This window comes from Lucilia cuprina, chromosome 5 (genome assembly GCF_022045245.1).
Source record: "Lucilia cuprina isolate Lc7/37 chromosome 5, ASM2204524v1, whole genome shotgun sequence".
Taxonomy (NCBI): domain Eukaryota; kingdom Metazoa; phylum Arthropoda; class Insecta; order Diptera; family Calliphoridae; genus Lucilia; species Lucilia cuprina.
In genome coordinates, this window is record NC_060953.1 from 14,576,695 (window position 1) to 14,592,497 (window position 15,803).

The 15,803-nt window shown below is 26.8% G+C and overlaps 1 protein-coding gene across 2 annotated transcripts in view; it reads right to left on the bottom strand.

Moving 5' to 3' along the window:
- The window catches only part of LOC111684018 (G2/mitotic-specific cyclin-A), a 41,828-nt gene that overhangs the window by 22,427 nt on the left and 3,598 nt on the right, over nt 1-15,803 (bottom strand). For both annotated transcript variants that reach the window (XM_046951782.1, XM_046951781.1), the window contains 2 exons: nt 10,508-10,833; nt 10,151-10,397 (listed from right to left, as the gene is read on the bottom strand). In XM_046951782.1, coding sequence (XP_046807738.1) covers nt 10,151-10,397; nt 10,508-10,833 — 573 coding nt within the window. The remainder of the gene's footprint in view (nt 1-10,150; nt 10,398-10,507; nt 10,834-15,803) is intronic.

The window sequence follows — 15,803 nt, forward strand, 5'->3', positions numbered from 1 at the left end:
TTAAGGGAGTGGTTACTAAAACGGCGTCGGGAATGTCTAGATCAGATCCCGTTTTGGCAAGCTCATCTGCCTGTTCATTACCGAAGTAGTACCTATGCGCAGGGTCCCAAACAATGTCAAACAGGCGGCACAGCATTGACAGATCCTTCTTACATTGTCAAACTAATAGGGAAGTAGTATAACTTCCTGACTTCGTTCTTTTAAAACTTGTCTAAATCCTCTAAAGTCTATGGTGTGACTAATAGTTAAAAGTTCCAAAATTTTCTTTATTTAGTTCTTCTACTACATATTTCCGTTCTGGTCAATAGCTTTTCCATTCATACGGTAAGGCGTTCGTTCAGATATCATAAACCAACATGTGTTATTTAAAGCAATTAAAATTCTACAGGAAAAAAATATATAAACTTCGTAAAGTATATAAGTAAAAACGAAATTCAGTAATAAAGATAAAAAAGTAGCAGCTGTCAGTGATGGTATTTAAACAGGACACAAAACATAGATATGAAAAAAAATATATAACAGAGAAAGATAGGAAAAAAAGGTAAAACAAAAACTACAACTGTTACTTGTTGGAAAAACTAGCAGGAAAACAACCCTCTTTAAGAAAAAAAAACAAACTATCAGAGCCAGAGAAAACTAATCAAATGTAAAAGTTCAAAAGAAAAACTGCAGCCATAAGAATATTTAGAAAGAAAATATGCAGATAGGGAGTTTGAAAACTAAATGCTAAAACTATTTAAGTTGTTCACAGGCGCTCAGAAAAAATTACAAATTTTAAATTGTTTGAAAACTATCTTTCTATTAAATATAATATTTAAATTGAAAAACTCTTTAAATTGTTCACAGGAGCTCAGAAAATAGTACAAATTTAAAAATGTTTGAAAATTATCTCTATATTGAAATCATATTTGAAGCTTCAACTAGTGGGAAATTCCATTAAATCGCTCAGAAATTTTTAATTTTAAATTGCTTTAAAATTATCTTTATATTAGAAATAACATATTTGAATCTTATAGAACAACAGATTCCAAAAAGCATTTACCAGGTTACTATGCCCCTGTAAATCGTTCATAGATAGCAAGTTAGTAAGTTTACAATAATAAAACTACAATATTATACTTAAAACCAGTTTGCAAGAGTAAAAATTTAAAAAATATCTTAATATAACATTAAAAGCTTAGGTTTTCCTTTTACCATGATGTTTACAAATTTACCATGATGCTCTTGTAAATATGCAATATGGTTTCATTTTCACTAATAAATGTTTTAATTTTAATGTTTAAAACAACAAAATATGTAAAACATTAAATGCAACTATTTAATTGCTTTACAAGACAAAAGAATCTTTGGAAACAGTTGTGGTAAATATGCTAGACCTAAAGAGGAAACTAAAAACAATAAACTAATATTGTTACTATGGCAAATATGCAACAAGATACAATTTTCGCTAAAAAACATTTTAAACCAATTAATTGGCTAAAAAGTGCAATTTGGGTTTATAATACAAAGTTTGAAAATTTACCATCTTGAAAGGTGTGAAATAATAGGTTTGCAAGACTAAAAATCTTTACAATTAGGCCTGATAAATGAGCTAGATTTAAAAAAGAAGACTGCTAGCTAAGTTTTGTAACACAATTAAAACGATACTATAGCAAATATACTACAATGTTTGTTAAACTTGTTAATTGTTGTATGAATATTGTATTGTTTTCATATCTACTCTTGTAAATGTGGTAGAAAGTGCAAATTTCCTTAATAAATATTGCCGTTTGTTAGATGTAATATATAAAACAATGATTTAAAACACCTTAACAAGCTTGCAAGACTAAACATCTTTACCATCAAGTCTGGTAAATAAGCTGACTTAAAAAAGAAGACTGCTAGCTTAGTTTTGCAACACAATTAAAGAGTATTGCAAATATACTACTATGTGTGCAAAACATGTTAATTTTTGTATGAATATTGTATAGTCTTGTTTGCTACTCTTGTAAATCTGTTATAAAGTGTAATTTTCGTTAATAAATATTGCGATTTGAAAGATGTAATATAAAAATATATAAAACAATGATTTACAACACCTTAACAAGTTTGCAAGACTAAATAGCTTTACCATCAAATCTGTTAAATGTAGACGACTGCTAAGTCTAAGTTTTGCAACACAATTAAAAAGTTACTATTGCAAATATACTAAAAGTTTTGCTAAACTCGTTAATTGTTGTATAAATACTATTGTTCACTGGCTACTCTTGTAAATGTGGTAGAATGTGTAATTTACGTTAATATATATTGCTGTTTGAAAGATGTAATATAAAAATATATAAAACAATGATTTACCATACCTCTTAACATGTTTGCAAGACTAAACATATTTACCGACTAGCCCGGTAAATAAAGATTGCAAACAAAATTTTGTAAAGCTATTATTTTACTACAGTTGTAAATAAAGCAAAAAAAAAAAAAAAATAAACATTTTTGCTTAATTTGTTATATTCTTTTGATGAAATATGTAAAGCTTGGCTAAATACACTTGTAAATATACTACAAAGTTAAAATTTTACAGTTTGAAGGATGTTAAATATATAAAACATTGATTTACTACACTTTCAGAGGTTTGCAAGACTTAAAATCTTTACAAGTTTTAATGACAAGACAGCAAGTAAAGTTTTGAAAGACTATGAAAGTGTTTATTGCTATTGCAAATTTGTGTTTTTTACTACTCTTGTAAATATACTATGATCTATATTGAATAATTAAATTTACAAATCTGTGATTTTAAACACATTTGCAAGACCAAAATTGTTTACAAAAATTTTAGATTCAAAAAGCAGATTGTAATTTTTTTTAAATGTATAAAGGTTGCCCTTGCAAATATACTAGGCCTTGTGGTTTTTCATAATAAACAAATCTGATGTTCATAATTTTCAATTTAAATGCGTATTATTTTATTTACTACTCTTGCAATTTGATTTATTTCAAAATATTGAAAAAATTAACTTATATAAAGATTGTGAACTTACTAGACATTTGGATTAGTTTAAGAATCAATATGTGATTCGAGCCTTTGACTTGGAATAATATACATTACTATAAGAACTAACTAAGTCCCTGCATAGGGTGTTGTAAACTTATTTAAACTTGTGCTTTCTTTCTCAAAACTAAACGTGAGACTCTAGCAAATATTTAAATTATAAAATATATTTGCTAGATTCTGCAATACAAGGTTGCTTATTAAACAGTCTTGTAAATATGCAAGATCTAAGAAAGGAGATTGCAATCAAAGTTTTATCTTAAAATTAAAGAAGTTTCTATAGGAAATATACTACAAAGTGTGTTTTTTGTTAAAAACAACTTTAGATAGTTAATTTTATTATTGTAAACATATTAAGTGATTTGCTACCCTAGCAAATTTACTAGCAACTATGATTTCTGTAAAAAACAAGTTCGAATAATATTAAATTTTATAAATTTTGTAATTTAAATAAATTTAAGGAATTTCCTCCCTTTGGCAGCCTTTTCTTTAACAGAAATTTACATAATTTCTAAAAAATTATATAAAATTTGTATACAACTATTAAATCCTTACACATACATATATGATAAGAAATTTGTAAATACCTTTGGTAGTTTGTATAGTTTCCTTTAAATTGATCTTAAATTCAAGAAATTAAACATTAAAATGCAGCAAAGCAACTACTCAAACATTATTATACAATTTTCAAGCAGGATAATTAAATAGGGCAAAGAAAAACAGCGTTTTTCTAATTCCTTACAACAACACTTAATATGTGGAAAAAGGAAAAAAAAACAAAACATCTGCTTATAAATGAAAAATTTCATTGTTTAGAAGAAGAAAATGTGGAAAAAAAACATTGATATACAAAAAAACATATGCCGGTTCCATAGCTAGTCTTATATAATAAAAACATAGAAGAAGAAAAGAAAAACAGAATATTTAGAAAATAAGAAAAAGCAAACAATTTAAGAAATAGAATGGCACATGTTTCTGCTAGCACGTTGGCTATATGTTAGATGATGAAAACCCACTGTGTCTTCTTGGTACTTATTCAAACATAATGTATATGAAACTAGAAAAAAGAAAGCAAAAAAATACTTATGGAAAACTATTATTATGCTACAAAGGACCCATTACTACCACCATCATATAAACAAGCATTACACAAACACTTCTAACGTATACTTAAGCAATTAAAAAGGCTTAAGATGAATAACAAAAAGAAATAAAAATTTTCTATAAAAGAATAATAAAGAAAAAAAACTCATTCATGATAACGTATAAAATGATAACAATTGCATTTTTTGTATGTAATGAAAAACTCACAAAAAAAAAAAAAAAGAAAGAAAGGAAAAAATTATGTGTGACATAAAAGGACAATATGTCGGTTGGGGTTTATCAGAAAAAGAAAAAGGAATTTGTAATTTATGTTCAAACAAAAAAATATAAATAGAAAAAAATTATTATTTATTTTTAGTTATTTTGTAGGTAAACAAAACAAAATTCCTATCAAGTGTCCATGGTAAACACTTATACTATGGGGTTAGGTTTATATCAGACCTTCATTTCAACTAAGAAATTTATTCTTCAAAGAAAGAAAACTTTAGAAATAGAAAAAAATTAAGAATAAAACATTCAATTTTCTAGTTTTATATTATAAAACATGTAAAAATAAAATTTACTAAAGTTTACCATATTTGCAAGATTAAAAAAATCTTTAAAACTAGGTCTTGTAAATATACCAGAATATGAGTATAAACTAAAAATATTAATAATTTTGTATAAAATAACAAAAAAATTTATTTACTACACTTTACAACATTTGCAATAGTTAAATTTTTAAATACCAGATCTTGTAAATATGCCTTAATATAAAAAATAAGTAGCAAATCTATAAAATACTATAAAACTATGATTTACTACACTTTACAATATTTGCAAGACTAGAAAATCTATGAAACAAAGTCTTGCAAATATGCCAGACAGGGCCGCAAGTCTGTAGATAGTCTAAAAATTGTAATAATTTTGCAAAATAACAAAAAAATTTGATTTACTACACCTTACAACATTTGCAAAAGTTTAATTTTTAAAACCAGATCTTGTAAAAATGCCTTACTATAAGAGATAAGTAGCAAATGTATAAAATACTATGGAAATTTAATATACTTCACTTTACAATACTTGCAAGACTAAAAATATTTGAAACTAGGTCTGGTAAATATGCAAAACGGGGTCTCAAGATCTTAGATAAACTAAAAAATTATATAATTTTGCAAAATTACAAAAAAAACTTGATTTACTACACTTTGAAAACATTTGCAATAGTTTAATTTTTTATTACCAGATCTTGTAAATATGCCTTACTATAAGAGAAAAGTAGCAAGTCTATAAAATTCTATAAAAATATGATTTACTACACTTTACAATACTTGCAAGACTAAAAGTCTATAAAACAAACTCTTGCAAATATGCTAGACAAAGTTGAAATCCAGTACATAGATTAAAAATTTAAGTAATTTTGCAATATAACAAAAAATTGATTGACTATCCTTTACAACATTTACAATAGCTTGAATTTTTGATACCAGATCTTGTAAATATCCTATACTACAAGAAACAAGTTGCAACTTTATAAAAGACTATGAAAATATAATTTACGAAACTTTTCAATATTTGCAAGGCTTAAAATTTTTGAAACCAGGTCTTGTAAATATGCCAGACAACGAGAAAACAGGTTGTAACTGTGTAAATATACCATAAAATATATAAGTTTGCTATATAAAAACAAAAAATTTGATTTACAAGACTTGAAAACATATGCAAGACTAAAAATTTAAAATATTAGGTCTTGCAAATATACTTGTTTCGATCTTGCAAACTCTGTAAACATATTTAAGCAAAAAATTAAGTTTGCAACAAATATATTACAACTACTCTTGTAAATATAAAAGGATATACTACATATGATATTTACAAGACTCTAGCAAAGAAAACTCTTGCAAATTTACAACGAATAAAGATTTTCTTTTAATTATATAAAAAAATCTTACATTTTTGATGAAAAGCTCGAAGTAAATATAAAAATTTACAACATGATAGAAGAAAACTATAGAAAACATACTATAGCTTTTATGCAATCCTTGCAAATATACTACGTAGATTAATTTCTACTAATATAACTAGAAAATAGGCAAAATCACTTGAGATAAGTGGTAACTTTCTAAAAATGTTTGCCTTTAGTAAAAAAAGTAAAATTTTATATTAACCAGTTTACAACTAGCCTTGCAAAGTTGCAACGAATATCGTTTTACTTTGATAAAGTAATAAATCTTAATTTTTAATAAAAAAAAGTCTACAAAAAAGCAAATTTTGTAATGCACTCATAGAAATCTTTAAAGCAAACCAATTATATCAGATTTACAAGCCTTGCAAATATACTACAAATGCTCATATAACTATTAACATAATAAATTGAAACTTTTTTAACAAAACTTAAATTTAAAAAATTAACTTTAATAATAAAATTTATCCTTTGAAAATGCTATCGAATTCTTACTAGTTTTCATGTGTAAACCTTTATGATCCCTTTTAGAAACTAGAAACAAGAGAAAACCCTTTAATATTATCCTCCTTTGGCTATTATGCAACGTGCTGTTTTTACACTCCCGCTGCCATTGAAATTATGTTTTCCTTTTTTTGTTTTGCCTGCTAACAGTCATATATGTATATACACAAGGAGTAAGAGAGTTAAGTAAATAATAAAGTATAAACAAGTAGATAAAAAGGAATAATGAAGAAGATGACGAAGAAAAAACTCCTTATCATTTCCACAAATTGTTCTAACAACATTCTAATGACTTGTTTATACCTGCTGTTCTTGCTTAAACAAACGTCTAGAATAAATGTATTCTTGTTATTTTTTCTCTCTCTTTCGAAATTTAAATTAATATGTATGTATGTAGGTATGTTTGTATGTATGTAACGTTGTCTAGGTTCTAGATGATTAAAGGAACCTAAATGCAGCATGTGTAAGAAAATTAAAGGTCATTGACTAAATGTCCTTAGGGGCAAAAAGAGATGTGGTAGGAAAATAGAAAAACTTTATGTAAAAAAGAAAACTGCTTAAAGAGAGACTGTACCAAAATTTTTTTAGTTATGTGTTCAAGGATGAGGGTATTTAAAAGGCAGACATGTTGATAAAGTGTTAATTTTTTAGTTTTTAAAGTATTCTACACAATCAGTGGTATCTTCTAAATATCACCACTACGTTCCATTACTCAGAACAAACTTGCATTGTCGGACGTTAGGACGACAATTGGATCTCCGATCCGGATCGACACGATTCTCAATCGACCAAAGATTGTTAACTCAGCAACGGCTGTATCATAATGAAGTTTTTTCCCCAGGAAAGAATACTCAGTCACAGCCAATCTGTTACAACAACCCATTTCTCTTGATATCTCCAATATCAGATACAGTATACTCAGATTCTTTCTCCAAAACTATAAAAATTAGGTTATGTTTGATTAAATTGGTAGAGAATCTTTACTGATAGTTCTCAATAGAACTTAGGTTATGGTTTTGGAGTCTTCTGTGAAGAAGCTAGGATAGTTATATCTTACAGTCTTTCCAACAACTGTATTGTTATTTAGGCTGAAATGTTTGCGATACTATCAAGCCAGTACTGGGTACTATACGATCTAAAAAGTCGTGGCAGCATACTTAGTTCCATAAACTTCTATACTACCACTTTCCTATTAAGTCAGACAATGCACATAGGGAGAATTATGGAAATGAAAAGACAGATGAGTGTGCCATGAGTGTCATTTGCTCTTGATGTCTCCAACGCCGTTTTTGTAGGCATTATCAGAAGCAAGTAGTATCATCAGATTCTTTCACGAAAAGGCCGAAAAAGATGGTATAAGCTATGCACATGTAAAGGAGTTAAGGTATTGTGGTCTTCTTTCAATGAAAAACGCACAAAACAACTTAAGGACTACTATAAAAATAAAGAATCAAATGAACTTGCTATAAGCGAGATCTGCTCTTGAGATGTCCAACACTGTTTCAGTTGGTTTTATCAAAAGCAGTATCCTTAGATTCTTGCTTCAAAAGTCGAAAAATATACGAAATAGCCTAGACCCATGTAAAGGGGACAAGTTTATGTAGACTTCTTTCAATGTGGAACGCACAATACATCTTTTAACCCGAAGTTATTGTGGCCTTTCAATGAGAAACGCACAAGACATCTTATACCAAAGTTATAGAGGTCAATTTTCATACATACAACGCTACAACGATACGACATAGATTGTGAATTGAACATATGTTTTTTCACTTCTCCATAGGCTTTCGTGACATCTTTATCTATTCAGTTTATTCTTCACTCTTTCCGTATCATACATTTGGACACAAGTAAAGCTATACTCGTTGTAGTCTACAGTCTGCAGAACCTAATCTAACATAACCTTCCCTATGAATGCCTTGCTCTAGTCGTTTAAACAAACAGTTTTCTTGGCAGCTATTGCATGTCGAACCTTGATAAGATATCGGGGTCTAAGGTTGAATCTAATACTACATCTGACAAGTGAAGAGATCTGGTCAATACAGAGTCTCTCTCTGGTCAATCTCAGAGACTCTATTTGTTTGTTTGCTCGCAGTGAACTACCACGATAACCAAAACCAATCAAGCAAAATAGAGAAAACAGTGGAACATGTTTTAGAAGTGTTATTTTGGTAAAATTCATTTAAAAATCTTCTTTTGGAAATATTTTTTTTTAATAAATCATACAACAAATTTGTTTTATTTGATGTTTATCCTTGATTTTTTTTATTCTTCTGTTTTTGATAGTATACCAACGAGAATTCTTTCATTTTGGGTCTTGTTCTTCATAATAGTTTAGGTTAGTAGTTAGAGTCCTTTTTTCACATTTATGTTAAATGTTGATTTGTTTATTTTTTTCGTCTTTGTTTTATTTATTTTATACTTAAGTTGTTGCTGTTTTTGTAGACCATTGTTTGTTGTACATGTGTTTATTTTTGTAATTTTTTTCCATTCATATGTTTTGTTAAGGTTTTATTATGATGATAGACAAATACAAGTCTATGGGCTCAAAGACTCTTAGCGGCATTTGTTATAAAGAAAATGAGTAAAAAAAAACGTTCTATTGTTTATATACAAAACAGTCATTTATACCATTACCCGTATCCTTATTTCTTTTTTTAGTCTGCGTGTGGGGTTTCGTTTTATTAAATTTGTTTAAGGTTATTAGAAATTTAGTTAAATAAAAATGTTATTTTCTTGATTTTTTTTTAGAAGAATAAACAATTTATGAAAATTTAAGCAAATTTTCCAATCATTTGATATGTTTCCAAGAAAATGAAATCATAAAATCAGTGAGCAACTCAAAGAGCAAATATTTTTCAATTAAAAAAGTCATGAGCAAAACCTGGCTGCTAGATTTGCTCATAAACTTGTATAACAGTTTTGTTGTTGTAACACTTAGACTTTGGCCGATATTTCTTTCTTGGGGAAAAAATTTTCGCTTGATACAGCTGTCACTGGGTTGACAATTTGTGACCGAGTATAACTCGTGTCCTTCCGGACTGAAGATCCAATTGTCTTGCTATTGTATAAAAGTTTTGTTAAGAAGTTCAGTTAACAATTTCACTTCGTTAACTGTTTAACAAGTCTAGCGATCATAGATTTCTCTTCCCATTGATCACTATCTCTTCACTTTTTTAAGCAAAATTTTGTAAAACTCTCTCTCTCTCACTTTGAGCAAAACCTGGCTGCTAGATTTGCTCATAAACTTGTATAACAGTTTTGTTGTAGCACTTAGACTTTGGCCGATAGTTCTTTCTTGGGGAAAAAACTTTCGCTTGATACAGCTGTCACTGGTTTGACAATTTGTGACCGAGTATAACTCGTGTCCTTCCGGACTGAAGATCCAATTGTCTAGCTATTGTATAAAAGTTTTGTATGGAAGTTCTGTTAACAATTTCACTTCGTTAACTGTTTAACAAGTCTAGCGATCATTGAAATCTCTTCCCATTGATCATTATCTCTCCCTTTTTTAAGCAAAATTTTGTAAAACTCTCTCTCTCTTTCTCTTTGCCTTTCCTCCCACTACTTACCTCACTTTCACGGAAATATTCCAAAATAGAACGTTGATATTCCACAACTTCAAAGAAACGTTGACGATCATTACGTGGCAAGGGTTCTTTATCATCGGATTGTTCAGCAATTTCTTTAGAATTGCTATCGTCGAATAAATGTGAGGCCGAGGCAGAACGATCCACAGACATGGGTGATAAGACATCGGATACCGACATGGGCGTAGTATCCAATATATATTCATTTTCTTCATATTTATGGATTTCACTAGAAAAAAGTAAATAAGAAAAACAAAGGTAAAATAATTTTATTTAAATCTTAAAAAAACAAGAAAAATTCCATTTTTTTTTCTTTCTTTTCTTTCTTTATCTTCTTACCTTCTATCGGTTAAAATATGCTGCTGTTGGAAACGATGCTGTTGTTGTTGTTTTTCATGATAAACATTTTCTTTATCAACAACATCAAGACTAGTTGCTGTAGCTGCAGTTATTTCATTTTGTTGTTTCTGTTGTTGATGATGCTGATGCTGCTGTTCTACCTCTTCCACTGCCACCACTTCATTGTAATCTTCATAAACTGAAAATGTTTTAAATTGTTCCACTGGTACAATTGTTGATTTTTTTGCCGCCAATGTTGTTGTATCATCTTTATTGTTGATGTTGTTGTTAGTGTTGCCCTTAACATTGCCAACATCACGAAAAGCCTGTAAAGAAAGATAGAACGAAAAAATAACAATAATAATCTTGATTAAACAATGGTTGCGGGTGGGGGGATTAAAACAGCAATAGTAGTAGACCAAAGGAAGCAAAATTGCAAAAAAAAAAAAAATAAAATGTCACAGACAAACGAGTACAATATTACAAAACAAAACTAAAAAAAAAACCAAAACAAATTGCATTTTATGTTATTGTCACATTATAATCTTTCTGTACAGATGTTAGAAAACTTTTGAACTTTAATTTATAAATACTATTTGTTTTTTTGCTGTTTGTCAGATTCCCATAAGGAACTAAAGAATTGTGGAGAGAGTTTAAAAGGATTTTTATTTGAGGTTAGAAAACACAATTTTTGTTAATGAAGGGTTAGCGAGAGCCTTGTTAAGGGCTGAAAATTGGGATTAAGATTTCTAATGACAATATCTATACGCCTTCTTATTGCCAGTCAATATTTCAGGAGAAACATGTTGTCTTCTCAATATTTTTGTTCACGAACTCTTTTGAAGAGGAAATTATTATAGGAATTTTGTAAACAATGAACAGTTGTTGCATACAAAATCAACTATTGCGAATGAATTGTTCACAGAATGTTCATGACAGGAAATTTGCCTTCGAGAGTAAAAAGAATTTCAGGGAAGGGAAATTTTCACTTCTATTCAAGTTAGCAGTTGTTGTTGTAACAGTACGACTGTGGTCGATAGTTCTTTCTGGGGAAAAAAACTTTCGGTTGACACAACTGTCGCTGGGTTGACAATCTTTGGCCGAGTATGAATCGGGTCGTTCCGGAGCAAAGATCCAATTGTCGTGGGAACGCGAGATAGGAATGAATTTGCTTGATATGGGGGTGAGGTTCAAAAAAATGTTTAAATGTTAAAATAATTATAATTTTCCAAAATACATTTTTTAAAATTTTTCAAAAATTTGAACTTATGTTCGAAAAGTTTTTAAAAGCTGTAGAAATAATCTTCAAATTAAGAAGATTTAAAAAAAATATTTCTGATTTAAATACTTTCCATTTTTTTATAAATTTTATTTCAACATTTTCAAAACTTCCAATAGTTTTTAAAGCTTTAGAAATTATTTAGAAATAAGTAGGATTTTGAAAAAAATTTCATTTAATAAAAGATAATTTTCAAACATTTTGGAATTTAAAAATTTTGAAAATATTTTTTATTTTTTATGAAATTTTATCATTTTATGAAAATTTTTGAAAATATTTTTTATGAAAATTTATCATTTTATGAAAACTTTTCGAATGTTTGTAATATTTTCCAAAATTTTTAATTAATTAAAGATAATTTTCGAACATTTTCGAATTTAAAAATTTTTAAAATATTTTTTATAAAAAATTTATCATTTTAAGAAAATTTTTGAAAATATTTTTTATGAAAATTTATCATTTTTTTTTTCGAAATTCGTAAATATATTCGAAAAGTTTTAAAAGCTTTTGTCTATAGTCTTTTCAATCAGGAGAATTTGTAAAAATTAAAATTGAAGTAAAATTTCAAAAATATTTTCATTTCAAACTTAATAATTCTGAAAACTTTCAAACTTAAAAATTTTGAATATAATTTCAAAAATGTTCATAAATCTTATATATTTTTCAAATATAAACTTTTTAAGATATTTAATGTGAATTTTTTAACTTTTTTCCATATTTTCGAAAATTCGAAAATATGAAAATAATCTCAAAAATATTCATAAATCTTATATATTTTTCAAATATAAACTTTTTAAGATATTTAATGTGAATTTTTGCACTTTTTTCCATATTTTCGAAAATTCGAAATTATGTTCGAAAATTCGAACTTAAGTTCGAAAAAATTTTAAAATTGCTAAAATAATCTTTAAGTCAAAAGGCTTCCAAAAAATATAATTTTAATTTCATTTAAGATCTATTTCTAAAATGTTGAAACAATTTGTAAAATATTTTCAAACTTTTTAAAATTTTTTCAAAATTTTTTTTCAAAAATGAAATTTTTAAAATTTAACAAATTGTTAAAACTGCTAAAATAATCTCTAAATTATAAGGCTTGTAAAAATTATAATTTTAGTTTCATTTGAAATCAATTTCAAAAACTTTTTCCAATTTTTTTTTCAAAATTTTTTTTCAAATTTATTATATTTTTAAATTGAATTTTTTTTAAACTGCTAAAATAATCTCTAACTTAAAAGGCTTCTAAAAAATTATTTTTTAATTTAATTTTAGATCAATTTTTAAAATTTTGAAATAATTTTTAAAATATTTTCAAAATTTTTTTTTTCAAATTTGAAATTTTTGAAAGTGGAAAATTGAGAATTGTTTAAATTTCAATATTTAAGTTATTTTAAAAAATAAATAGTAAAAATAACTAAATTCATACTGAAACTTTTTAAAATTTCAAAATTTTATTAAACAAATTTAAAAAAATATTAAAAATTTCTGCGATTTTATTAAAAATTGTTTAAATTTCAATATTTAAGATATTTTTTTTTTTTTGAATTTTACTGAGAACTTTAACAAAAAACTTCGTTAAATCTATTTAAAAAAGTTTAAAACTTATATTCGAAAATTTTTTAAAAATTATCCAAAAGAAGCAGAAACTTGTTTGTAAAATGGATTTGAAAAAAGATTTTTGATAATAAATTGCAATAGTTATTTTTTTTGAACTGCTTACTGTTTAGGAAAATGTTTGAAATTTTTAAACAAAATTAGAAATCTAAAGGACTTTAAAACTCAAATTTCTGAGAAAAATTTTTTATCGCACAAACCTAAATTGTCGCCTTAAGATACAGATAACAAAAAAAAAACTATCCTGTCTATCACATATTTCCTTAACATTCCATTGTCTACTGCCTGTCTTTCTATAATGTATATAATCTTACATTTTCTAACCTTTGTAACCGTTTTCAGTTTGAATTTTAAATTTTATACTGTGTGTATTTTCATTACAATTCTCCTTTATGCATTTATAATTTTATGTTGTTGTTGTTGTTGATTGCATATTTTTTCTATTTTCTTTATTTTAGTTTCATTTTTATATTTGTTATTTATGTTACAAATGTTTTTTTGTATTGTTGTTATATAATAGTATAGAATCATTGGTTTGTTATCAGACCATTTGTGACTTTAGGAAGATAGAGAAAATATAGTGTGTTTAGTAGTAAATAATATTTATGTACAAATGTATGTAATATTATTATCATTTGTCTGTCTGTCTCTCTCTCTCTCACAGAGAGAGTCTCTTATTGTTAAGAGTTATGGGAAAAATCCTGTTACACACGAGTGATTTCTCGTTTGTTTGTTTGTTGTAAAATGTAAAATGATATTTTTTTTGTGTCTATACTTCTGTTATTTTGTTGTAGTAGTAATTTTATGTTTATGATTAAAGGCATTTGTTATTTCCAGCTGTTCGTGGTGGTGGACATATATGTTCCAAACATAATTAGTTATTAGACTTTGAACATTCCCCAGTGTCTACACTGTTGAATATTTAAAGATGTTTATCACAAAACTTTCAAATGATTCTATTGGTTTAAATAACGATAAATTGTTATATAGTGTTTCCTTCACTGATTACCTAGGGACATTTAGGTAACTATTGCCTACTCTATAGATTACAAGGAAACATAAAAATGTCTACAAACTTCATTACTGCCTTAATCACATAAAAAATCCTGGCAAATGAACTAAAACTATAAAAACTATCATGTTTTTCATTTCTAACACACACTTAAGTAACTACTAACTACTCGATAGTTTACTAGAGAACACAAAATGGAAGTAGTGAACTTCCTTGCAGTAAATTTATAAAAAAAATCAATTAAATTAGTAGTATTATTTCCCTTTATTGATTACCTAGAGACATTTAGGTAACTACTCAACTTAAACAAAGTATTGCCTTAATATGATACATTAACTCCTTTTTTAAAACTGTTGGGGTTTTTTTTGGTGCAGCTGTATGTGTTATTTGTTGCTGTAGGTCTTGTGCATTTTAGTTGAAGCCTCTAAATAGAAAAAAATTTATTATGTTTTTATTTTGAATTCTAACTGACAGCGCAAAAGAAGCCAAACAAAGCTGAAAACATTAAAGAAAACTAAAACAACAAAAAAAAAAGCGGGAAATATTGCATAAAATGTAAACAAAAATAGAAAACAAGTCAAAAGAAAAGAAGAGTGAAAAACTGCAAGGAAAATTTAATTTAAACATTTTTAGATTATAAAACATAATAGATAATGAATTCTGTATTACTTTATAAGAAGAAAAGATGAAATGATGAAAAAAAACAGATTTCTTTTGAGTTAAATATATTTTTGAAAAGCTGATGATAAGAAACTCTAAATGGGGTTAATTAGCTGTGAAAAGTAAAGTAATTAATAGGGGTATTCACTAGCTGTTGATGAAAAAAACAAGATTTTATATTAAGTTAAAACATTTAGTTTTATTTGTAAGTTTCTATTTACTAGAATAATTATCAAGCTTTATGCGGAATAAATATAAAGACTTTATGATGCTTTTTGCATAATCTTTAAAACAAATTCATTTTAACTTTTGTTCCATCAAATGCTTCTATTATTTTTCATGAAAAGGAGCCCATATTTTTAATGGTTGCGTCTACTGGATCTATCCCTCATTTATTTATCTAATTAGTTTGCTTTATGGGAATCTATCTGTCCATCAATATATCTATCTATCTATCTATCTATCTATCTATCTATCTATCTATCTATCTATCTATCTATCTATCTATCTATCTATCTATCTATCTATCTATCTATCTATTTATCTATCAATCAATCAATCAATCAATCAATTAATCAATCAATCAATTAATCAATCAATCAATCAATCAATCAATCAATCAATCAATCAAACTAACTAACTAACTAACTAACTAACTAACTAACTAACTAACTAACTAACTAACTAACTAACTAACTAACTAACTAACTAACTAACTAACTAACTAACTAACT